At 36.0% G+C, this 24,760-nt stretch overlaps 1 protein-coding gene across 3 annotated transcripts in view; it reads left to right on the top strand.

The window, feature by feature from the left end:
• The window catches only part of SUSD1 (sushi domain containing 1), a 45,402-nt gene extending 24,823 nt beyond the window's left edge, over window positions 1-20,579 (top strand). For 2 of the 3 annotated variants that reach the window (XM_039334411.1, XM_039334410.1), the window contains exons 9-15: window positions 976-1,070; window positions 2,519-2,705; window positions 5,580-5,673; window positions 11,581-11,839; window positions 15,825-15,864; window positions 17,683-17,776; window positions 19,415-20,579. In XM_039334411.1, the coding sequence (XP_039190345.1) occupies window positions 976-1,070; window positions 2,519-2,705; window positions 5,580-5,673; window positions 11,581-11,839; window positions 15,825-15,864; window positions 17,683-17,776; window positions 19,415-19,436 (791 nt within the window). In that variant the 3' untranslated portion in view covers window positions 19,437-20,579. Of the gene's footprint in view, window positions 1-975; window positions 1,071-2,518; window positions 2,706-5,579; window positions 5,727-11,580; window positions 11,840-15,824; window positions 15,865-17,682; window positions 17,777-19,414 lie in introns of those variants that run through there. The other variant, XM_039334413.1, reaches the window with a different exon arrangement.
• Window positions 20,580-24,760: the final 4,181 nt, after the last annotated feature.

Here is a 24,760-nt window from a genome sequence, read left to right as displayed (position 1 = left end):
CAAAAAGAATAGATGTTCCTTGATGCAAATTTGCTTACATGCAAATTTCTCTCATTTGCATGCTTTCTGAAGCATTTGATGCCCATATGTGGTTCCAAGAAAAGAGAATATCTAATTCAATATTAAACTGTGCAATCCTTGATATTGTCTAAACCTGCAAGGTTGTTTGCTTGCAGAAAATGTGCAAATAGGAGAAATTATCTCTTCTCTTCTCTCCTTTCCTCTCCTCTCCTCTCCTCTTGAATGGTGAATTGTTACTCAGTGATTAATTTAATGCATTCACTTAATGCATTAAATCAATCCATTAATGTAAGAACAAAAATTTGTGGTCAACTTTCAATGAATGAATGGAACTAGAATTAAAATGTTACTTGGAATGCTGTGGATTGAAAAGAAATCTTGAGAAATTGCAAAGTTAAAGCACTATGCACAACAATAATGAAGTAATGACGCTTCAATGAAGTTAGAATTGGGACTTGAACAAGAAGAGGTTCATGTAAGAGATTTACTAAAAAAACAAGTACTACTTCTGATCAGGAACCAAATATTCAGAATATGATTCAGAGAGGGAAAAGAGCATTTCAAATACTGGATCAAAACATACATTCACAGGCTGAGAAAACCGTAGAGCAAAAGAGCAAATAGACTGGAGGATAAGTATACTGTATGTGGTATTTAGAGACAGGAAGGGCAGTTTCTTTTGATTAGAAGTAATCAGGCAAGATAAGCAGCCAATAGGGAATGTCTTGGCTAGAATTTTGGGAATTATATTTCAGTAACATCTTCTCTGCACTTCAGTGTTTTGATCTGAAAAGACATATGAGAATCAAGAAAAGTAGCTCTAACTTACCAGTTGTTTTGGCCTCAGGCCTATGCTTTTATATATTAATGCTATATCTTTATTAATAAATAATTCCAATAAAAATAATATTTGTATTTAGTTTCAGTGTCTTCTCCTTCCCTTTTTCTTTCCAGAAAAGACAGTATTCAACAACATTTCCATATTTAATGACACCTGTATTAAATGGCAGAGAGTCCCAAGAAGAACACAGACTGAGGAAACCTACCTAGTAAGTTAGGCACAGTTGTAACTGAATGGAAAATAATGGAAAAACTTTGAGAAATACTTTTTTTCACACATCTTTTGATGGTGACGTTGTTGTCTGAAATACACAGACTGGCCCATTATCTCTTCAGAGTCATAGGCTTTGTTGATTTTGGTAGCTGTTTAGCTGCCACTTCAGAAGTTGAAGTGGAAATACAGGTAGTCCTTGACATACAACTGTAATGGAACCTGCCCGTTATGGTTGTATGTTGTTACAGTCATAAATTGGGTTATCATGTGTGATCAACCCTGCTGCAAATACCAAGCAGAAGTAATGATGCTTCAATGAAGTTAGAATTGGGACTTGAATAAGAAGAGGAGATGGGGGAGATGGGGGCAACCATCAGTATCAAGTTAGAACTTCCTTTTTCTAGGTTCGTCAAAACTTCAAAGAGTTGCTAAGTGACCAGTCATAAGTTGAGAACTTGTAGGAGTAATGTAGATTTATGTAAGGAAAGATGTTTCATTTTGACTGAAGTCCTTTTGTCTGATAGCATAGAATTACAAGTATTCTTATACCTATTATGAAAAACTATTATGTTATGCCTTTTTCCTTCGTAGATTGTGATAAACTGTATCAAGATTTGCATAGGCCTGTAAGGTATAAAGCAAGGACCCTTCAGATGTTGCAGAACTACAGATCCCAATAGCCAGCCTTTAAAGAACAAGACAATCTATCTCTTGACACAGAAACATGTGAAGGGGGGAATGGAGTGGCCTTGTGTGCTTCCTGGGTCTGGTGAATGATTTGCACATGCAGCCTTTAACTTGCTCATGCATGCATATCATGGATTGTGAAATTGATTTTTTTACTTTTTCCTCTCTACCTGGTGGATTGTTCTTGCCATAAGTCTGAACAAATCACTTTCAAGAATTTTGAAATAAGGCCCAAGGCATGGATTATTTATCAAGAGCCATGGTGGTGCAGTAGTTAGAGTACAGTATTGCAGGCTAACTCTGCCCACTGCCAGGAGTTTGATCCTGACCGGCTCAAGGTTGACTTAGCCTTCCATTCTTCCAAGGTCGGTAAAATGAGGACCTAGATTGTTTGGGGCAATATGTTAACTCTATAAACCTGTTAGAGAGGGCTGTACAGCACTAAGAAGAGGTATATAAGTCGAAGTGCTATTGCTATTGCTATTTAGTTTGGCACTTTCTGGGTTTTTTCCCCTGTCTTCCTCAATCCATACCTTCCAGATGATTTGGAATGATCCATGTTGGCTGGGGATTGTAGTCCCAATTGATCAAGAAGCATCAGGTTACGAAAAACTGCTTATCCATCATTTTTTCTCTATTAAATTAGACATTTTTTCAGTACACTTATATTTAGACTGTCCATTAGTGTCATACCTGTTTGATTCACAGCATAATCCACGGTGTCAGATATGTTTAATTATGCATTTCTTGTTATAGATTCACCTAGTGGGTCTACGCTGGTATCAGGAGGAATTCAGTCATAAAATGATTCTTAACTTTACCACAAATTCATGGAATCCAGAATTGTGCCTCAATTTATCTTCAGGCAGCAATTACACTGTAAATATCTCCACTGCTGACCTAAATCATAATGTCCCCCTCCATTTGAGCATCCCATTAGCAGGTAATGCCTTGATTTACACTTTTTTTCTTGTTTTTCTTATCCCAAGGTGGTTCCTTCAGTATGAGAATCTATAGCAGTGTTTCTCAACCTTGACACTTTTAAGGCATGTGGACTTCAACTCCCAGAATTCCACAGCCAGCATTGCTGGCTGTGGAATTCTGAGAGTTGAAGTCCAGATGCCTTAAAATTGCCAAGGTTGAGAGACATTGATCTATAGCAACTGAATATACTTGACATTCTCCAGAGCCCTGCTTCCATGTTTGATTAAATAATTTTATATACAGTCAATTTTTCAATATTTCTGCAAAAATAAGACCTCAAACATGGCCTGTTCTCACCAGGAATCTTATTTGTACATAAGAAGCAAGGTAGAAGATCTTTAAAAGTTAATAAAAGTGGAGCGTTATTGCTGAACAGTCCTTCCTCCAGTGGCTCTTCATCCCTTATTAATGAGCATGCTTGCCATACAGAAAGCAGCCTGGGCATAGTTGTGAAGCAGGCCCGTTTCCAGCAAAAAAACATTGCAAATTATGGTCATGTGGGATGCTGCAAACAGTCGTAAATGCGGCCCGGTTGCCAAGCACCCCAAATTCAATCATTGGTTGTGGGAAGAGCAGCTTTTGGAACTTTGACACTGGGTCATAAGTAGCTCTGGGGAGGTCTGTTGTAGCATCAAACTATCTGTCCTGTTTCTTCTCTTTCCAAAATTCCCATCCCAAATTATATAAACTGAATTTGAAAATATCCAGAAGACCAAAGGTTGGGCAAACTACTAGTGATTCAGAAGGAGTTCAGATTGGTCCAGAAGGGAAACAGAGCATGCCAGAGTTCTGCACAATATTTTATTTTTGAATCAGTGAGTTTTTTTTATTGAAAATTTTTAAAAGTTTTTACAAATAAGGAGAAAAAAAAAAAAAAAAAAACAACCCTACCCAACCACCCCAACCCTCCCAGTCCATCCCCCCCACCTTCCCAGAGCTGAATATAGGCTTGATTAAAATTTCTAAAAATCTTAAAAAAAATTAAAAAAATATAAACCATTAATATATCTAAATACATTACCTAAGCTTATAAGATAATTAACAATAATATATATGTAAAAAAAAACAAAACATAGGTATTAAAAAAAAGAGAAAAAAAATTACTTAAAAAGAAAGAGAATAAAAGAGAAAAGAAAGAAGAAAAGATATATATATATAAAAAAGAAGTAAAATAAGATGAGATAAAAATAAAAAATATAAGGAAAGAGAAGAAAAAAAATACAATCTATAAAATATTAAAATTTATATATAGGTTATTGAAAAACTAAGTAATATTTTTTTATATCCAACTTATGTTGTATAAAATCTATCCATTTTTCCCATACCGCAAAAAACTTCTCTTGCGATTGATCCTTTAAAAAAGCCGAAATCTTTGCCATTTCCGCCAAATAAGAAACTTTAAAAAACCATTCTTGCAAGGTAGGCAAAGATTCCTTCTTCCAGTATTGCCCTACTAACAACCTTGCGGCTGTGATTAAATTTAACATCAGTATAACCTCCTTAACATCACAATCAGTAACAATACCCAACAAAAACAATTGTGGGGTAAATTTTACCCTCCTTCTAAAAATTCTTTGAATATTCCACCATATCTTAATCCAAAAAGCTTTTATATTTTTACACGACCACCAAATATGATAATAAGTAGCATCCAAACAACCACATCTCCAACATTTAGGCTGTAAGTCAGGATACATACGAGACATTTTTTGTGGATCAAGGTGCCATCTATAAAACATTTTGTAAAAATTCTCCCTTAAGTTCTGGGCTTGTGTAAATTTAACATTCCTCACCCAGATGGTTTCCCAAGTGTCTAGTAGAACTGGTTCACCAAAATTTTGTGCCCATTTAATCGAATCAGTCAGTTTTATTCATCCCTATCATATATCAGGTACCAAAAACAATTTAAAATTAAAATAATATTCCCCCAGGTCACTGGGAAACTCTTCGAGTGCCATCTGTAATCTTGCTGAATCCATCAGGTATATTGAGTCTTTCTAGAGTGCCCTGTGGATATAATTATTAACGCATAACAGAATTAATGGTGGTCAGTGGTTTATTTATAGGACAAGGACCAAATAATGATAAAATGCATACTGGCAGCATTTTATGTACTAAGAAAGGTATATAAAATATTACTGATTGCTCTCTCCCAATAACAACATGCTGTTAAATGTAATTTACGTCTGTTTGGGTTTTTTAAAGCTTTGAGACAATGGGAAAACTTCTGGTCGATGAGAAATATTCGTCATTTTTTTCCTTCATATAGAGTTTAAGGACTGAGGTTTGGGGCCCGTATGAGGAGATGGGCATTTTGGGAGAATAGACAGTAGTTGCCAAAAGTACTGGCAGGCTAGGCTTTTTCAGCCAACAGATAAAAAAATCTTTTGGTGTAGACCAGTGGTTCTCAACCTTTCTAATGCCACGACCCCATAATACAGTTCCCCATGTTGTGGTGACCCCCAACCACTTATACATCACCGGGTGCCAGGGGCGTGGCCAAAGAAAAGGGGGAAAAAATGGCGGACAGCCTTGTTTGGCGACCCCCGTGAAATGGTCGTTCGACCCCAAATGGGGTCCCGACCCACAGATTGAGAACCACTGGTGTAGACTAAGCTCATTTTTATAAATAAAGCTGAATTTTCTGTTAACAGTATTTTTGTTCTATTTTATTGTTGCCAGATCTGTTATGATTTAATTTTGCTGCTTGCAAGTTGCTTTGGATTCCTAATGAAGAAGAGTATGAAATTTTAAAAAGAATGAATGAATCAGTGCTGAATGAATAATTTTTTAAAAATGTTATAATAATAAGGACCGTGTATTTTTTTTTTAGATCCACCATTGCCACAAGTAGAATTCAGATCAGCACAAGGCTTTATACCATTATTGAGCTTTCTGAAAGCTGAAGGAAGAAATGGTCCAATCAGGTCTCTGACTTTTACGCTACATATTTCAGACACCCAACAACACTTACTTTCATGTAATTGTTTTGGTTTTTTTTTAATGTTACTGGCTCTGATTATTTTGTTTCCTCTCCTTTCAAATATCAGTATTATTCAAGGAAGTGTTAAGTCCTCAGCTTAACAACCATTCATTTAATGACCTTTTGAATTTACAATGGCACTGAGAAAAGTGACCTGGTTTTCACATTTACAACCATTGCAGCTTTCCTATGTTTACGTGACCAAAATTTGGGTTTCGGGCAACTGGCCTGTATTTTTGACCGTTGCCCTGTCCCAGGGTTCTGTGATCACCATTGGTAAGCTTCCGACAAGCAAAGTCAGTGGGGGAAATCAGATTCGCTAAACATCTGTGTTACTAACTTAACAAGCACAATGATTCACTTGACAACTGTGGCAAGAAAGGCCATAAAGTGGGAGAAAAGTCACTTCACAACAGCCTTGCTTAACAGTAGAAATTTTGGGCTCAATTGTGGTCATAAGCCAAGGACTACCTGCACCTCAGCGTAATTGCATGAAGTCTGGGCAGCATTCAAAAAGAAGGGCTGTTTTCTGTGAGACTGTTGTTGAAATGGGTAAGCTGGTATGATTGTCTCAGAATGCTTCTTAGCGGTGCTAGCTACCGGATTAAGGGCAAATTTGCTTCTTTGCAAAAGTGGATTTAGGGAATTTAATCTTGTTCATCGAAATAACCCAGTGAGGTTCATAATTGATTTGATCCTTCCATTTTTAATCTTTTATATTTATTCAATATATAAAATACAAAGAAAAATAGAAATAAGAAATTAGGGGAAGGAAAAAGAGAGGGGGAGAGAAAAAAGGTGAGATATAAAGGAAAAAAGAAAAAAAAATACATTGACTTCCAACTCTTTTTAGCACAATGTAAGATAAAAATACTCCAGCGTCAACTTTTTGCTTTTACATATTGGTACAGAGATCCCCAGCCTTTTGGACACAGGGACCGGTTATGTGGAGAGAGATTTTTCCATGGACTGGAGGGGACATAGTTTTGTGTGCTGCTTGATTGTGCGGCCCGGTTGCTGGCATGCCAGTGCCTGCTACCGGTCCATGGACTGGGGGTTGGGGACCCCTGCATTAGTATATAACTAGCCATTTCTATAACAACAAAGCTATCTGATCGACAAAACTAAAGTCAAAATTTCATTTTTTTTCATCACAATCCCAAAATCCAGAAGTGATATACAAGTGAAAAAAGTACTTAAATATATTCTCCTCTTTGAATAAAATGAACAGTGTACTCATTCCTGCTTTATCTTCCTTGCTATGGAAATAGTGTGTATTTCTATTTGCACCTAATAATCTTCGTGAACTATCACCATTTTTATTAACAAGGTTCACTGTATTCTTTCAGATTCGTTGACCTTACAGGGAAAAATACTCTTTTTTCTTTTTACCCTGCTAAACTTTTCTTTAAACACATTTCTAAAATCAAAACTTTCTAATGCAACTTTTTCTTTAGCTTCTTAATTGATTTGATGCTTAATCTCCTCAGTCTAGGTCCAAAATTGTAGCCACTGCATGTAAGCATCACTGAGGGACCCAAGTATTCCAGCCTTCAGTTAAGATTAGGCCTTCAGAACAGAGAGATGGCTCGTATTTCCATTTGGACAACATAGAAATGCATTATGAAAAATAGATATCCAGTAATATGTGAGCTTCTTCTGTAGCACAAGTGATAGTTCTACAGTTATTTGTTCTTTGCAAATCCTTAACTGGCTTTCATTAGTACAGACAGTCCTTGACTTACAACAGTTCATTTAGTAACCATTCAAAGTTATAACTGAAAAATGTGACTTACGACCATTTCTTTCACAGTTATGACCTTTGCAGCTTTCCCATAATCACGTGATCAAAATTCAGATGCTTGGCAACTGGTTCATACTTACGACCGTTGCTGTGTCCCAAGGTCATGTGATCACCTTTTGCGACCTTCGGATAAGCAAAGTTAAGGGGGAAGCCAGATTCACTTAACAACCGTGTTACTAACTTTTTTTTTTTTTATTGAAAATTTTTAAATTTTTACAAAAACAAATCCCCTTCCCATACCCCCCCCAACCCTACCTCACCCCCCTCCTCCCCAACCTCCCAAACCCTCCCCTAGACTTCCCAGAGCTGAATACAGGCTTAATTGAGAAAAAAACTTAAAACACTTTTAAAACCTAAACAAATTTAAATACAATCATCATTCTATATAAACTCCCTCCAAAAACGCAAATTTAAACATTACTTTCTTTGAATATCTATAGCTATAATGTAAAATCTAATTTCTCCCTCTTTCTTTATCCTAATACAAAAAGATAAACATATAAACCTTTGTTGTACCATTAAAACTAAATACTCTTAGAAAACTTAAAGTAAATACATATTTCCTTCAATCTTCATCATCTTCTCACCTATCCAAAAAAAAAAAAAAAAACTTAAAAATCCTAAACAAATCTAGACACATTTAGTTAAACAAATTATTTTCTCTTAAAAATATTAATAATAATATTTAAAAGCTTGAAACACTTTTAAATCCTAAACAAATCTAAATACAATCATCATTCTATATAAACTTTCTCCAAAAACACAGATTTAAGCATTACTTTCTTTCCTAAACAAATCTAGACATTTAATTAAGCAAATTATTTTCTCTTAGAAATATTAATAATAATATTTAAAAACCAAATTTAAGCATTACTTGAAACTTAAACAAATTATACTCCCTTCGAAACACAAATTTATTAGAATCCCCTCACTGAAATAAACAAATTATAATCCCTTCAAAACACAGGTTTAAACAATATTATCATTAAAGGTTTAAAACTTAAAACTGAAATATATTATTATCCCAAAACACATATTTAGACATTACATAAGACATTTTCCAAAAACGATATAAGTTTTACTTCTCCCACAATCTCAATAGTAAACTTCTTGTCTAAAGTTCTCATTCAATGTCCATAATTTTCTGTCCAATAACCAGTTGCACCCACTATAAACACAAACTTCTTATCTAAAATTTTCATTCAATATCCATAATCTTCTGTCTAATAGCCAGTTGCATCTACTATAAGCACAATCCATATTGGTCTCTCTTGCCCGCAAGCATCGAAAAAAATGCGTGGAATTCTGCCCTTGAAGATCGCTCCAAAGAGTTTGTAAGTCCTGGTTGACCCACCAGCTCAGGAATCAGTACCTGTGAAACTTCCTCAACCTCCTTCTTCTGTTGGTCTTTCTCTTTACATTTATATGTTACTTTTTCTTTACATTTATATGTTGCACAAGTCTCAGGGACCGATACCTGTAAAACTTCCTCAGTAAATTCCTCCTTGTGTTGATCTTCACAGTTGTAAGTTGTACAAGTTATCCTCTGCCCGTTCCTCTCTTGTTGGTGCCCCTCAAGCTGAAATTTCCCAATTTCGATTTCAGGCAGCAATTCCACCCTTGAAGATTGCTCCAAAGACTTTGTAGGTCTAACTTCTCCCAGAGCTACCCTTGAAGATTGCTCCAAAGACTTTGTAAGTCCAACATCTCCCAGAGATTCAGAGACCGCTGAATATGAAACTTCCTTAACCTTCTTCTGTTGCTGCTTTTCTTTGGAGTTATGTGCTACACAAGTTGTCTTCTGCTCCTCAATCTGGACTTGTTGAGACCTAATAGATGGCGATGCACATACCCCCAGGACCGAAGTATAAAAATCTTTTGCTTGAGAAACAGTATTAAGTCTATGACATGTCCCCAGGTAGTTCACCACCATTCCAGTCGGAATATCCCATCTGAATAGAATTTTTCTCTTTTTAAGTTCATTTACTAGAAAAGCAAACTCCTTTCTTCTTCTTAAAATTTTAGATGGGATCTCCTTAAAAATTATGACATCTTGTGAAGCAATTTGAAATCTCTTCTTATAATAGGCTTGCACAATTTGATTGCGTAAGGATCTTTTACCAAAGTAAATTACCACATCTCTTGGCAGATTCTTCTGTGCTGCCACCACAGAGTTAACCCTAAATAATTTTTCAATTTCACTAAGTATTCCCTCTTTTTCTTTATTCAAAATCAATGCAAAGTCCTTTGCAACCATTTCTTTCAAATCTTCTTGCAAAGACTCTTCCAGGCCTCTGATTCTTAAGGCATATTCCATTTGTCCATATTGAAGCATAAGAATCTCATTTTCCATTTCTTTTTCCATACTTTCAATTTTCCCCTCCATTATGTCCACTTTTTCAGCTACCTCTTCCACATGGGAGTTCACCTTTTCAAGAACAGAAGCAACTCCTTCTAAAGCCAAAACAAAATCTTGTCTCAAAATCTTATTATTTTCCTCTAAAATCTTTTTCATTTCTGCCCTAATTTGAATTATAACATCTCCCATCATGTTTTGCAAATCCTTCATAGTTATTAGCTGACCCCCAGAAGAGGGTGAAACTGTTGATTTAGAAGCTGTAGAAATCCCTGGACGCTTTGGAGCCATCTTAAAGAAAAACCTTTAGCCCTTCTTAAAAAATTATAAAAATTCCTTCAAAAATCATAACTCCCTCCAAAGAAGGTCATTATAATAAAAAGAAAAAAGGGAAAAGAAAAAAAAAAGGAAGAGAAAAAGAATTAAAAAAAGCTTTACTCCTTCTTAAAAATTGCAAAAAATTAAACAGAAAAAAGTCCTTCAAAAAAGAGTCATTACAATATAAAGAAGGGAGAAGAATAATAATAATAATAATAATAATTAAATAGAAAAAGTCCATTCCAAAAAAAAAATACTTAGAGATACCAAAAACAACCATTCCAATCATAAGAAAATAAAAAGGGAAAGGGAAAGGAAAGAAAAAGAAACACCAAAAAGCCTGCCGGTCAGCATTCTAACTTCAAAAAAAAAAAAAAACACCGAGAGATTTGCCGATCGCCATTTTACTTTCCCTTTCAACAGAGAAAAAAAAAAATAAAATAAAATAAAAAGAGAGAATAAAAATAGAAGCAAGTCTTAAAACTTAAAATCCAAATAAATCAAAGAAAGCAAAAACTAAATCCTCTACTCAGCTCTGTCCGTTTATAAAAAAAAAAACTCACCAGTTCTCTTTAAGCACGGAGGTGTTTGCAGCGGCTCGTTTTGTCCCTGAGGACAAAAACAGCTGGGAAGCGGAGACAAGTCCGAACTCCGTGGGAGCACTCCTTTCACCCCCCCCCAAAAAAACTTGGGGGGTGCAAAAGAGGCTCTACCACTATTCGGACACTCTCTACCCCCCCCCTTTGCCCGGGAGGGGGATTTTGAACCGCTGAACAGCTGGTGTCTGCTGTTCATAGCGGTTCTTACACTTGCCCAGGAAAGACAACCGTGTTACTAACTTATCAACCACAGTGATTCACTTAACAACTGTAGCAAGAAAGGTCGTAAAATGGAGGAAATTCGCTTAACAAATGTCTCATTTAACAACAGTAATTTTGGGCTCAATTGTGATAGTAAGTTTTGGACTACATGTATCGGTCAGGTGCTTAGGATTTTAGATTGCTTTACTATAATATTATCTACTGTTCTATTACTTGCAGTTTTATATATCCACACTTAAAAAAAGAGAATGCAACCTGATATCTACAAAAGAGGTTTTCGTATGTTCATAAGTTTTGGCTTGTTTTTGTTACTTTGCACATGCACAAAAAGCAGATAGATGACTTTTGTTTGTGCAGGAAGTACATTTATTGCCTCTTGTGGCTAGGGCTGCAAATAAGATGGATCAGGTGTACACAAATCATTTAATGTTGGTCATCTGAGCAACGACATTGAAAGCAGCATCTTGAAGAAAGTCAGGCTAGGCTGCAAAATTCAGTAGCAATAAAAACAGTTCTTAGCATGACTTGATGCTTTTATCTTCCTATTTCTAGTTCATACCAAGTGATTGTCATTCCTGGGATTCCACTCTGCAACTTTAATTGCAACTCCTTGACCAACCTCTCCTACTTCAGCAAAGGTTCAGAATCTGATAGCTATGTGACAGCTGAATTCTTGGCCAAGAGCATTCCTGAGAACAGGTTAAGCTTTGTTCCTGGAGACCGACTATATTATGGAGGATTTTATAACGCTCCCTTGAAACCAAGTAAAGCATACTGTATTGTACTTAAGACTGTCAGCAAGTGGAACAGGGTAAGAATACTGTTAAAATTCTTCCCATTCTTTTGCTTCATTTATATTTCCATTTCAACAGATTCCTGGGCAGCTTGCAAAATAGATGTTGGTAATAAAATAAATTGAAAACAAACAATTTCATACATGACCATGCCAAAAAGTATAATATTTAGAAGAATGCAAAACAATTGAAACAATTTACGGAGAATTAATTTTTTTAGAAAACTACAGAAATTAAACATAGATATAATTTGTTTGTAAGAGACATATAGAAAGACAATATTACAATGTTGGAATACCCAAAAATTGGGACACTTTACCATGCATCAGTGCAGCAGAAAAAAAGAGGTGTAGCCATATATATTAAAGAGACAACAGACTCTAAAATGAAGGAAGAATTGTGATGGTAGAAATATTTCTACATCAAAAACAAACATTGTTGGTAGCAATATGTGCACCAAATAATAAACAGGAAGAATTTTATCAAAATCTCCATAGAAAAATAATAGAAATAGAGTATCAAAATATTTGCTTAGTAGGAGATTTCAATGCAATAGTGGATGGGACATTAGACTACAAAAGTAGCAAAACAGGAAAAGTCGAAGAAAAAGATTACCTAAGACTTTTTTTAATACGATAGAGGAAACTGGAGTACAAGATGTCTGGAGGGAAATTAATCCAGGAAAATTACAATACACATTCTATTCAAATAGTCATAAATCCTGGTCCAGAATTGACATGATTTGGATGACATCTGAATTGAGGACAAGTATGCAGGAGATTGAGATAGAACCAGGTACATGGGCAGACCACAACCCCTTAAAAATGACATGGAGAAGAATACCCAAAAAAGTTAAGATGGACTTTGAATCAATCTATATTAAAAGAAAAAGAATTTATAGAACTAGCAACAAAAGAAATGGAGTTTTTATTTAAAGAAAACAAAAAAGAAGATACAACATTACAAAACGTATGGGATACAGCCAAAGCAATAACATATATGGCGAAAAAAAATAAACAGAAAAGACAACAATACATATTATTAAGGGAAGAATTTCCAAAATTAGAATCAGAACTGCAAATGAATCCGCAAAAGAAGATTCTGAAAATTGAAATGGAAACAATAAAACATAAATTAAATTTGTTGGATTCAGAAAAATTGGCACAGCAAATAAAAAGAGCAAAACAAAACTTTTTTGAAAATGCAAACAAACCAGGAAAATGGCTAACTTAAAAAACAGAAAAAGAAATTGATAAATAATTTAGTAGATGAAAAAGGTTGCCTACAATTTAAAAACGAAGAAATAAAAAAGATAAGAATATTATAAGAAACTGTATGATATAGAAGAAATTCCAAGGGAGAAAGTGATTCAATATCTGGAAGAAAATAATCTTCCAAAAATTTCAGAAACTTTTAAACCAATCCTAGAGGAAAAAATAGCACTAATGGAAATAGCAGGCTATAAGAAGACAAAAAAGGAGAAAACACCTGGGCCAGATGGACTACCAACAGAGCTATATAAATCTTTACAAGATATATTAAGTGAACCGTTGAAAGACATGTGCAATGAACTTTTGTTGGAAGCTAAACTCCCAAATACATGGACAGAAGCAAATATTTCCTTAATACCAAAAGAAAATTCAGACTTGACACAGATAAAAAATTACAGACCGATATCATTATTAAATGTGGATTATAAATTTTTTCTTCAATAATAGCAGAGAGACTGAAAAGATTTTTAACTGAATTTATACATTTAGACCAAAATGGTTTTTTACCAAAGAGACAAAAATAATTTAAGAGTGATAATGGACATATTGGAATATTATGAATTGCATCTTTATTCTTATATTGTAATGGCTCCTCTCTAATTTTTCTCAGTATTTTATCTCTTGTTGTTTTCTTTATGAATCTTACATAAACTTCTCTGGGTAGTTTATATTTCTTTGCATAGCTTGAGTTCATTCAAAATATTTCATCTATCTCCATTTGTATCTCTGCTCGGTCTGCTTTCAAAGCCTCTGCCAGTAAATCAATAATCACAACTGCTATATCTTCTTCTCTGTCTTCAGGAATATTTTGAAATCTTAAATAGTGTTCCACTTTCTCCATTTCTAAAACTGTCACCGCTTCTTCTAGGTTTTGATTTGCTTGTTCTAATTTTTCATTTTCTTGCATTAGTACTTCCATTTTTTTATCAATATCATCTGATTTATTTTCCATTTTCTGAATTCTTTGTTCATTTTTAACAATCATTTGCTGATGAGCTTCAAATTGTGTCTTTATATCCAACATTTGTTTATTTAATTTATCAAAATTACTTTTTGTCTCTTCATGGTTTCTCTGTATTGATTCTTGAATTAACTTTAATGTGATTTGCATCTCAGTTTGAGCAGTTCTTTTTTTCTCACGCTGCATCATTGTTTCAATAGTTCCCTGGCTTGTTGGGCTAGATGTTCCAACAGAAGATGCAGAGGAAGTTTTTTTCATAAGTCTAGTGAGATTTGATGGACTCATTTTTTGAGCCAACTATCTTAGGCTAAAATCCAAACCGTGAAAAGAGCCAACTACTTTAGGCTAGATCCAAATTGTCAATGAGAAAAAAACAAGAGAAAAAAAGAGAAAAACGCCAACTGTCTTAGGCTAAAATCCAACCATAAAATTGAGCCAACTACTTTAGGCTAAATCCAAATCCTCCAGTCAAATCACAAATGTAAAATGCCCACTGTCTCCAAATAATTCCTGTTTTGGTTATATCCAGAGTCAACAGATATAATTGTAGAGAGTCTTTTCTCATGCAAAGTCATACAAAGGCACTTTGTTTACACCAGGTGTTGTTTCAAGGTCAAACACTTTTCAAATTCTTTTATTGTTTAGTATTATTGTAGTATCTCCTTTCACTACTAGATGTCCTCATACACTGTATTGTCTATATCCAGCTTTAGAAGAATTTTACAAAGTTTTCTTTTAAAGTTCTTTGTAAGTTATTTACTCTAGAAATTAAATCCAAAAAGATTTTCCACATCCTGGAGCTTAAACTGTCTTTCTTTAAGTTGATCTAAGTTCCATTTTTAAGTATTCTTTTATATTCCTTAAATTCCTTTCCCCTCTTGTAATTTCTTGCCTCTTTTAACTGTCTTCTCCCATAGTCCTTCTGGGGTCTTTACTTCATAGTTTTTTCCCAATCAGGGGGTCAGTATTTCTGAGTCCATAAGGAAAAGGAATAAAAAACAGGCTCACCCAGCTTCAGCACGCTGTTGACAATCAGCTGTTTGGCGGAGCACCGTAGCTTCTCGCTTTCCCCCCCGGCTGACGATGACTTGGGCTGCCTGTGCTTACCAGGCAGCCTTTCTTTCGTACTTTAGAAAGGTTTCTTCAGTCTGTCTGGACCGACCACCATCTGGTCCAGACTCCTGAAGGTTCCCTTCTTCGTTGCCCCTCCAGGGCAACTTTCCGACCCCTTGGGGTTGCCGGACCGAACGAAATCAGGCTAAGAAGCCAGAGCCCCTGTTTCTTCCACACATAGCGTCAGACCGGAATCGCAACTGGCACACTTTTACTATGATCTCAGCAACCTATGGTCAGGTGGAACTAAAGATCAGATCAATTCTAATTTTTGTTTTAATGAATATTTATTGTATACTAAGAAAAACTGCATACCAAAAGATGGAGAAATGAATATGTAAAAATAGTTTTTTATTGCTTTATTTGCATATTATGGCAGAGTGCCATGCAAAAATGTAGAAATTCTGTGAAATGCATGCAAATATATATATATATATATATATATATATATATATATATATATATATATATATATATATATATAAAAGTTTTAAATTTAAATTGTGAGACTGGGTAGAAAAATGTAAAATGATATATAAGAAAGTGAGGAGCGCCTGTGTTCTAAAATTTAAAGATCTGCCCATCCTTATTGAGAATTAGAGTTTTTATGTATTGAGAAAAAAATAATGTAAATTTATGTGTGTCTTTTTCCCTCAGATGAGAACACAGTCCTGTGTAATATGGGCCCATATTAGAGGTAGGTTTTCTGCTGAAAAAATAGTGCTGCACTGTTGAGGCAAGGAGACAAAATGATAGGGAAAAAAAATTGTCAAGTGAACTACTATTAAATTTATTATCACCCCACACTGTTGCAAATCTAGATTTAAGAGCTAGACACATTAACATCAATAACTCCATAACAAATTTCTAAACAAGCTACATTCCTATGAGGGAAGTGTGTAGTGGGGTGCCCCAGTGCTCTGCTCTGGGCCCAGTGCTCATCGAAATCTTCATCAATGATTTGGATGAGGGGATAGATGGGGAAGTCATCAAATTTGCAGACAACACCAAGCTGGCAGGAATAGCCAACACTCTGGAAGATACAAAAGGATCTTGACAGACTTGAACATTGGGCGCTATCTAACAAAATGGTGAAAAAAGTAAGGGCCCAATTGGCAAAAGGTTGGAAACATGCGGAAGGAGCCTTCACCCTGCAGTGGATAGACAATGGCTAAAATGATGACATGCAAATCACATTCAACTGAACACTGAGGCCTAGGCCTACACAACACATTAAGTCAGTGGTTCTCAACCTTTTTAATGCTGCGACCCCCCAACCGGTCGTAAGTCGAGGACTACTCAACCAGACGTAAGTCGAGGACTACTCAACTGGTGCAGCACCATTTGCAGAATGGGACTTTTGGCGGGCTCAGCAGGGCAGAGACAGCCTGGACAATTCCTATTGGCTTTTGAAAGCCAATAGAATTAGACTCTATTCAAGAAAGTCTATTCTATTGGCTTTCAAAAGCCAATAGAATAAAAGGGAGTAGCACAGCTAAGGAACAGGGGGAAAAAATTGGCGGACTGCGTTGTTTGGTGACCCCCGTGAAATGGTCGTTCGACCCCAAATGGGGTCCCGACCCACAGGTTGAGAACCACTGCATTAAGTGAAAATGTGGTTTGCTAATTTAGGATGTAGTGTATAGCATAACGTAAAGTGTTTTACGAATGATGCTTTGTAATTGAAATGTCTTGAATGATCCCAGTCAACAGAAATCTATTCTGAAAACTGGTTCCCTCATCCTCAAAGGTTTCCCTCTCAGTCTCTTAAATATGGGCCATGATGTGTCACATTTAATTGTAGGAGGAAAGCTACAAGCCTGTCATATCCCAAAATTAGGAGTCTGATGGCATCTTTTTCCAACTAACAAATGTTATTAAAAGGCATAGCTCGCTTTATCAGATGCAGTGGAGTGGCTCAATTGATATAAGATTGAAATTGCGATGAGGATGAAATTGTCAGTGGGCAGATCTTTTGTGGATTGCTGGAATGTTTTTTTCTTTATGGAGGACCATTTGCAGTTATAAGTTGTAATTTGGTCGTGGTTGCAAATGTTGAAATTCATTTGCTTATCTCTTCATGAACTTTCCTGCCCATCCCCCCCCCAGAAACAGTTCAGATTTTTGACTCATTGTTGTTTTTTGTTTGTTTTTGGAGGTAATTGCATCTAATCTTTGTATGTAAGAGAAGGCCTTCATGTCAGAACAAGGAGCCTCTCAATTTAGCTTTGCCTCCATCTCTGATATTCTTCCTATTTTTTTAAATAACAACTAAAGAGCTACACGCAGATCTGATGATGGTTTTTTTGCTTGTACTTGACTTGTACAGCTTGTTCAGTGCAAATTGCAGCGCAAATTGCAGATCAAATTTCTGGGCAATTCTCACTGCAAAGTATGGGAAAACAAAGAATAAGGTGTGTGTGTGTTTCAAATGGTTACTGACTCTTATTTTCTGAGTTCCTTTATTACATGTTTTACAATTGGTAAATGCTGTTTTATTTTTTCTTTCTTTCAGATATATCATTCCCAATACAGCATTTGGATATTGTTATTTTAAGCTCAGTTGCTGCTATCAGTACCATCTTTTTATTATTACTCTGCCTAGCATGGTAGGTAACATTACGTGACTTACTTGAAATTCTACTTTATTTAAAGTCAAAGACCAGTTGTTCCTTTCACAATGCATTCAATCAGATAAGCAATAATTGATTTATAAAGATAAAATTCTCTACCAGTCATATAATTAAACCCTGTGAGCAAAAAATGCAAAAGCTGATTTATATATTTTCCTTAGAAAAATGTTCTAGGAGTAGTATATTGGCCATGTCACTGATGCTTTTCACCACTCAAATTATTAAAAAGAAGAAAGAACAATTTATAGTTTACTAAGTCTCCTTGCTGCAAAATGAATAAGACTCTAGCTAGGGAATAGTTGGGGAAAGGTAGGAAACTGAAAAGTTTTTTTGCCTGCTTATTAACAATGGAATTAGTGGAAAGCTATTTTTTTCACATCTTTAACTGTCTTGGATTTCGCTGCCCCTTTTGTCTATTTTTTTCTCAATACTTTTGTAAATGTTGCTAATATTTTATAGAATAGAATAGAATAAATACTTTATTTGGCAAATGTGATTAGACAGACAAGGAATTTGTCTCCAATGCGGAAGCTCTCAGTCTACATGCAAAGCAATAGAATCATCATCATCATCATCTCAATAACAGGGTGGAATAAAGAAGATAATAATAAGACTAAATGATAATACTATAGCCATACTACATGTGTAACTATAGCACTAACAATAGCACTTAGTCTTATATACTGCTTCATAGGACTTTACAGCTTCGCTAAGCGGTTTACAGAGCCAGCCTATGGCCCCCACAATCTGGGTCCTTATTTTATTGACTTCAGAAGGTTGGAAGGCTGAGTCAATCTTGAGCCGGTCAAGATTGAACTGCTGGCAGTCAGGAGAGTTAACCTGCAATACTGCACTCTAACCACTGTGCCACCACAATTATGCATAGACATTAGACAGCACTATGAGAATTAGGTGCTCATCAGATTGATGGTCTGAGGGGAAAAACCTGTCCCTGTTGTTTTGGCATGCAGTGCCCTGTAGCGCCATCCCAAAGGGAAGAGTCAAAGCACTTTAAGACCAAGATGTGAGGGTTCTGTAAATAACTTCTCAGTTCTCGTTCTGACCTGTGCAATATATAGTATACGTGCAATATACAATATATGCAATATACTACTGTATATCTATCTATCTATCTATCTATCTATCTATCTATCTATCTATCTATCTATCTATCTTATCTATCTAATCTATAAAATTATAATATTATATGACTACTCTGAAGCGATATAAATAATAACTTTATAAAAATTCACCTATTGGTTTTTCTAGTGTATTATAAAAGTATATATTCATGTAAAACTCTTAATAGGATCTGCCTGTATGTTTGACTTTTTCAAAATTATTACTTGTGTGAATCTTGTAAAACCTTATCGCTAGAAATATTATATTCTGCCGCTTTATAAGGCATTCAGACAGATTATATATTTGTCAACCAAACAAACATGGCAAATTTTGCTGCTGAGAAAGCTAAGCTGCTCAAAATATCAGTTAACTACATTTCCATTTAACTAAATGACTGCCCTAGTTACTTTGTCTTATTTTCTGTATTTCTGTGCTTCAACTGGTTTAACTGTGTTTAACTCTTTTCAATCTTTCCCCAATGTTTTTCTGCAGCAGCACATTCAACTCCAGCTGAACCACTAAGGAAATGTTTTTGATAGACTGGATATTTATCAACTGCTATCAATACTGCCCAGGAAAGCAATGCATTCTGCAAACGAATTCTGCAAATGCTTTTATCTAATGGGTACAACTCCTGATCATTTGGAAGAGAATAAAAACAAGCCACAGAAATATGGACAATCCTTCAGTACTCAAGAGGAGGAAATCCATATGCAAAATACTATCTCCCGCCTTCCCGTTTAGAAAATGGATTTTGATATCTTGTTTTCTTCATGTAGTTTTCAGTCTTGAAGCTTGTTATATTTGTTTACACACATACCCATTTTACATCCATAGCAAACTTGTGTACGTTCTGTTTCAGTTCATGTTAAGACACTGAATTTATTTTTGGATGGGGAGTTACTGAATATTTTTAAATAAGAACCTTTAGTAACTCTTCTTTCAAAAATAAAATAGAACATTTATATTAGAGGCCCAAGTTAAAACCAGAAATACACATTTCCGAAAATCATGTAAAGTTGAATTTGTTTTCTTTTGAAATCAAGAGGACTTTTCCCTTTATTTCAGTAGAATCTATCCTTACTTTTGTAATTTGGATCCACTCAGTAGGTGTTCATTTCTACTGAATTGTTTAATGGGACCAAGCTAAAAAGTTAGAGGATTTTTTTTTTACCATTTCTCATGATTTTCGGAAAATTTTACTACTTTCATAATTTGCAACTTCTCACATTACACTTAAAATTATGATGGAATGTTTTTCAAAGGGTTTTTTAGATTAGATGTTTTGTAGCTTTGTGCTGCAAATAGCTCACCCCTGGTGTTCAATGATCTGTCAAAAAAATAATAATTGCATTTTCTTTTCAAAAGTAAAATTATTTCAAAACAAAAAAACCCAAAAGAATTTTACAAGCAAAATGCAAGAGAAAAGACAAGCCTCTTCCATGGAAGAAAACGTTGGGCAAATTGGAAGCTATATTTCAACCCACTCTCAAATCCAGGGAATTTCTAATTGAGATGCATTTGTCATTAGAATTTTTTTTTAAATGTAGTTTTTGATGTACGATTTTAAGAAATAACTGATAGAAAGCAGTTAAGCAGAAATGTTTACAGAACTTTGATGATCACTTAATTATTAAAGAAAAGCATTTATTTTTCACTGCGTTATCCTTTTCTTCCTTATTTTGAAATGTATTGTCATTTTAGTAATGTTCCACATCATACAGCTTTCCTTCCTGAAGTAACCAGGCCTCTGTATGACCTGTTAGAACAGTAAGAATATGTATACATTCAAAATGATTCCAGTTACAAGTAACTTACATTATTTTATAAAATGTACTTTTTTTTTCTCGCTCACTCGCTTTCCAACCAAGTTCATTAGCTATTGTATATTACACTCCTTGGCGCTTTGATAAATTTTGGAGCCCTCTCAGGCTCTTAGTATCACTAATGTCTAGATATAAATCACCTCTGGTGAATCTATTGATTATTTTCATCTGTAAGATGGTACAATTCTGCAAAGAAATCTAGAACTTTATTGCTATTTTGTCCTAATTTTCCGTCACGGCACCCACATCCCTACTGCAGGCATCAGGAATTTTCTTCCCTGGGCACCTGATAGGATCAATTTTTAAAAACACCGAGCACCATTTTTAAGCATGTGACACTGGCATTCATTGGAACTTGAATAAAAAAGAAAGTGCTCAAGGAGAAAATCAATCATATATTCATGTTATTTTTTTCTTTGGGAAATTGGAATTACAAACCACAATTTGTCAGTGCTGTATAGCTTATTAATGCTGGACAGCAATAGCAATATCACTTAGACTTATATACCGCTTTGTAGTACTTTACAGCCCTCTGAGCAGTTTACAGAGTCAGCGTATTGCCCCCAACAAACTGAGTCCTCATTTTACCTTCCATCGGAAGGATAGAAGGCTGAGTCAATCTTGAGCCAGTTAGTAGAATTAGCCTGCAATGCTGTACTGAGCTACCACAGCTCCTAGCAGCACCTTTATCCTGATTTATCCACCTTTATTCACCTGGGTAAAGTAGTACCTTAATTCAGACTTTCTTCCCACCTACAATACAACTTTTCGCTTTTTCTACCACTAAAGTAATCTTTAGATAAAGCCTGATTCACTTATAGTTCCCTTCATCCCAGCAATTACTTTGTGGGTATGACAAGGCTGTAATCATTTAGGATACATATCAAGCAAAAGGTTGAGGCTGGCTGCTTAAAGACATTTCTGAGCCAAATTGAGTTTACAGAACTGATTGTGCTGGCATAATAAGGCAAAATAAATCACTCTGAGCAGGATGTGGCCTTGTTAAAAGTTATTTTAGACAAATGTATTAACAAAGCCATCCACAGGCCCCAACCAGAGGGTCATATCAGCAAGGTGTACATATTAGGTTGACAGGATGCCTGCTTGTTTTGCGAGATAACAGGAACTTTTTAACTGGAAAAGCTTGGTTCCTTTTGGCCTCTTCTATTTTATGCTAGGGACTAATAGGTTTATGGAAATTCTCAATCATCAAGGTCATGTTTTTCCCAATGGTGCTTTTTCAAAAGGCAACTGGGCTTTCTTGTTTTTCTTTGAAGACATTTCCCTTCTCATCCAAGAAGCTTCTTCAGCTCTGACTGGATGGTAGGGAATGGCAACTTTAAGACTCGTGGACTCCCCACCATCCAGTCAGAGCTGAAGAAGCTTCTTGGATGAGAAGGGAAATATATTCAAAGAAAAACAAGAAAGTCCAATTGCCTCTTGAAAAAGCACTTTTGGGATTCCTAGTAATGGGATATTTGCAATAACCCTTGAGTATCACTCAGTAAACATAGGATGGCAGACATAAATATCTAAACACTCCAGTTTCAATGTGAAGAGAGTGATTTTCATAAGAGAACATTCCCTGATTCACATATGACAACTGTAATTCCATCACTTGCGAATAGTGATGGAAACCCGCAGGCTTATAGTTACAGCAGAAGTCCTGTCTTAACTTTGGAGGATAATTGAAAAGTTATTTATGCATGGTGGGCTCCATCAAGATAGCAGCACCATCTCAAGGTATCATCTCTCAAGATCAGGGAGGCATAATATCTTTTGTCAGGGTTGCACTTTCCCAGGGCTGCAGGTAAAAGATATTAGATGGGCACAACACTTGAGAGGTCAGGGGCCTCATTTTGGCCTCCTTGCCTTCTGAAGATGTGCAATTGATCTTCTGCTGTTACTATGAAGTTACCCATACCCAACTGGAGTAATATCGCATTTATGGCATGTTTTTATTTTAGGGTGGGGGAGTAGCAATATGGGAGTGGGGCTGGGTGAGCTCTAGGAAATAAACTGTTCTCATCACCCTTAAAGACTTCATATCCCTCCAGACAGGAACCCCACTGCAGTTTGACAGTTTAATGTTGGATTTGATGGTGCAACATGGAAGCACTGACGAAGCAAAATCAGGGAGGTGGAAGGTGGGTTGTGGATGGCCCTTTCTATTGCACATGATCTTTCTGAAGGAATGTAGCTCTAAAGCAGGGGTGGGGAATGATGGCCTGTTTATAATTTGTGGATTTCAACTCCCAGAATTCCTGAGCCAGCAGGAATTAAAGTGTCGAGAGAGAGCTCTTTTCCCTCAGCAAAGCATCCCACAGACATATTGTAAGAGAACACAGTGCTTATGGAATTTATTTGAAAAGGTTTGTTAAACTTTTCTGGTTTCTTGGTTTGTTTTTACAGAGAAGGAAAGGCATTGGGTCTGCCTTTAATTTCAATACAACATACATTTCAATTTCATTGATGTATACAATGGCATTTTATAATGAGAGGCTCCTATATGTTGGTAGGTGTGACAGGTTTTCAAACTAACAACACGTGTCCATACTTAATTCCACTTTTTTGAATTCTCCCAACTCAAAACTCAGGGCATTTTCTGATCATAGTCCACGCTGTTGGGCTTTGGAGAATTTGCCTCCTTGGGTTACTTTGTTTTCCCCTTAAAGCAGTGGTTCTCAACCTGTGGGTCAGGACCCCATTTGGGGTCAAATGACCATTTCAAGGGGGTCGCCAAACCACGCTGTCCACCATTTTTTTCCCTTTTCCCTAGCTGTCCTACTCCCTCTTATTGGTGGCCACACCCACTTGGGGGTCACCACAACATGGGGAACTGTATTATGGGGTCACGGCATTAGAAAGGTTAAGAACCACTGCCTTAAAGTATTGTTTGTATTGTAAACATTGGGCTTCCTCCAAGCAAGCTGATGCTCACTTTGTATAGAATATTGCTGTTTTCTTACAGAGTGATCCATATTAATATTTACATTTTAAAACAGAAGTCCCCAACCCCAGTCTGAGGCCTGGTACTCGGCCTCAGACCATTTGGAACCAGGCCGCAGAAGTGGTATGTGAGGGTGTGTATGCTTGTGCGCATGAAGCTGCATTTGTGACAATGGTGTGTGCATACAAAACCATCCCCTCTCTCCCCCCCCCCCTGCTGCCGACATTGCTTCCCCTAGTCCACCAAGCCAGAAAGGTTACATACCGCTGTTTTAGATGGGAACGATATTTATGCTTCCCCTTCCTATGTGTATTGATTGATTGATTATCTGCTGTAAAGTTGTTTTCAACTCCTGGAAACCATATAGATAGATTTTCTTCAAGATAATCTATCCCTTATCTGGTCTTTCAGGTCTCCCATTAATAGACTCGTTTCCACGGTAACTGAGTCCATCCATCTTGTTGATAGTTCAGGAGTAGGCAACTTTGGCTCTTTTATGGCTCAACTCTTTCTGGGAGTTGAAGTCCATGAGTCATAAAAGAGCCAAGGTTGCCTGCTCCTGTGCTAGTCATTGTCATCTTCTCATTCCTTGCACCTTTCCCAGCTTTAGGGGCTTTTTCAGAGTGCTGGTTCTTCATATAGATGTAGTCCTCAACTTACAAAGCCTAACTGAGCCCAAAATTCCTGTTGGCAAGTGAGACGGTTATTAAATGAGTTTTACCTCACTTTACAACCTTTCTTGCCACAATTATTAAGTGAATCACTGCAGTTGTTAAGTTAGTAACACGGTTATTAAATGAATCTAGCTCCCCGCAATGACTTTGCTTGTCAGAAAGACAGGACAGTGCAATCGTTATAAATATATCCCAGTTGCCAAGCATCTGAATTTTGATCACATGACGATGGGGATGATGCCACGGTTGTAAGTGGGAAAAACAGCCATAATACTTGTTATGGTTCGGCTAATGAAACACTTCAAAGAACTTCCAGGCATTGATTTTCCTAAAAGTCATTTATTGTTACAAAATGTCGGCACAGGTACAACGGAGGCTTTATGCTAAG

Source organism: Crotalus tigris, unplaced genomic scaffold, assembly GCF_016545835.1.
Source record: "Crotalus tigris isolate CLP2741 ecotype Arizona unplaced genomic scaffold, ASM1654583v1 scf7180000017630.2799268, whole genome shotgun sequence".
In the NCBI taxonomy this organism is placed as follows: Eukaryota; Metazoa; Chordata; class Lepidosauria; order Squamata; family Viperidae; genus Crotalus; species Crotalus tigris.
Note: the sequence above shows the minus strand (reverse complement) of the source record. Positions and strands in the feature narration are given on the sequence as shown.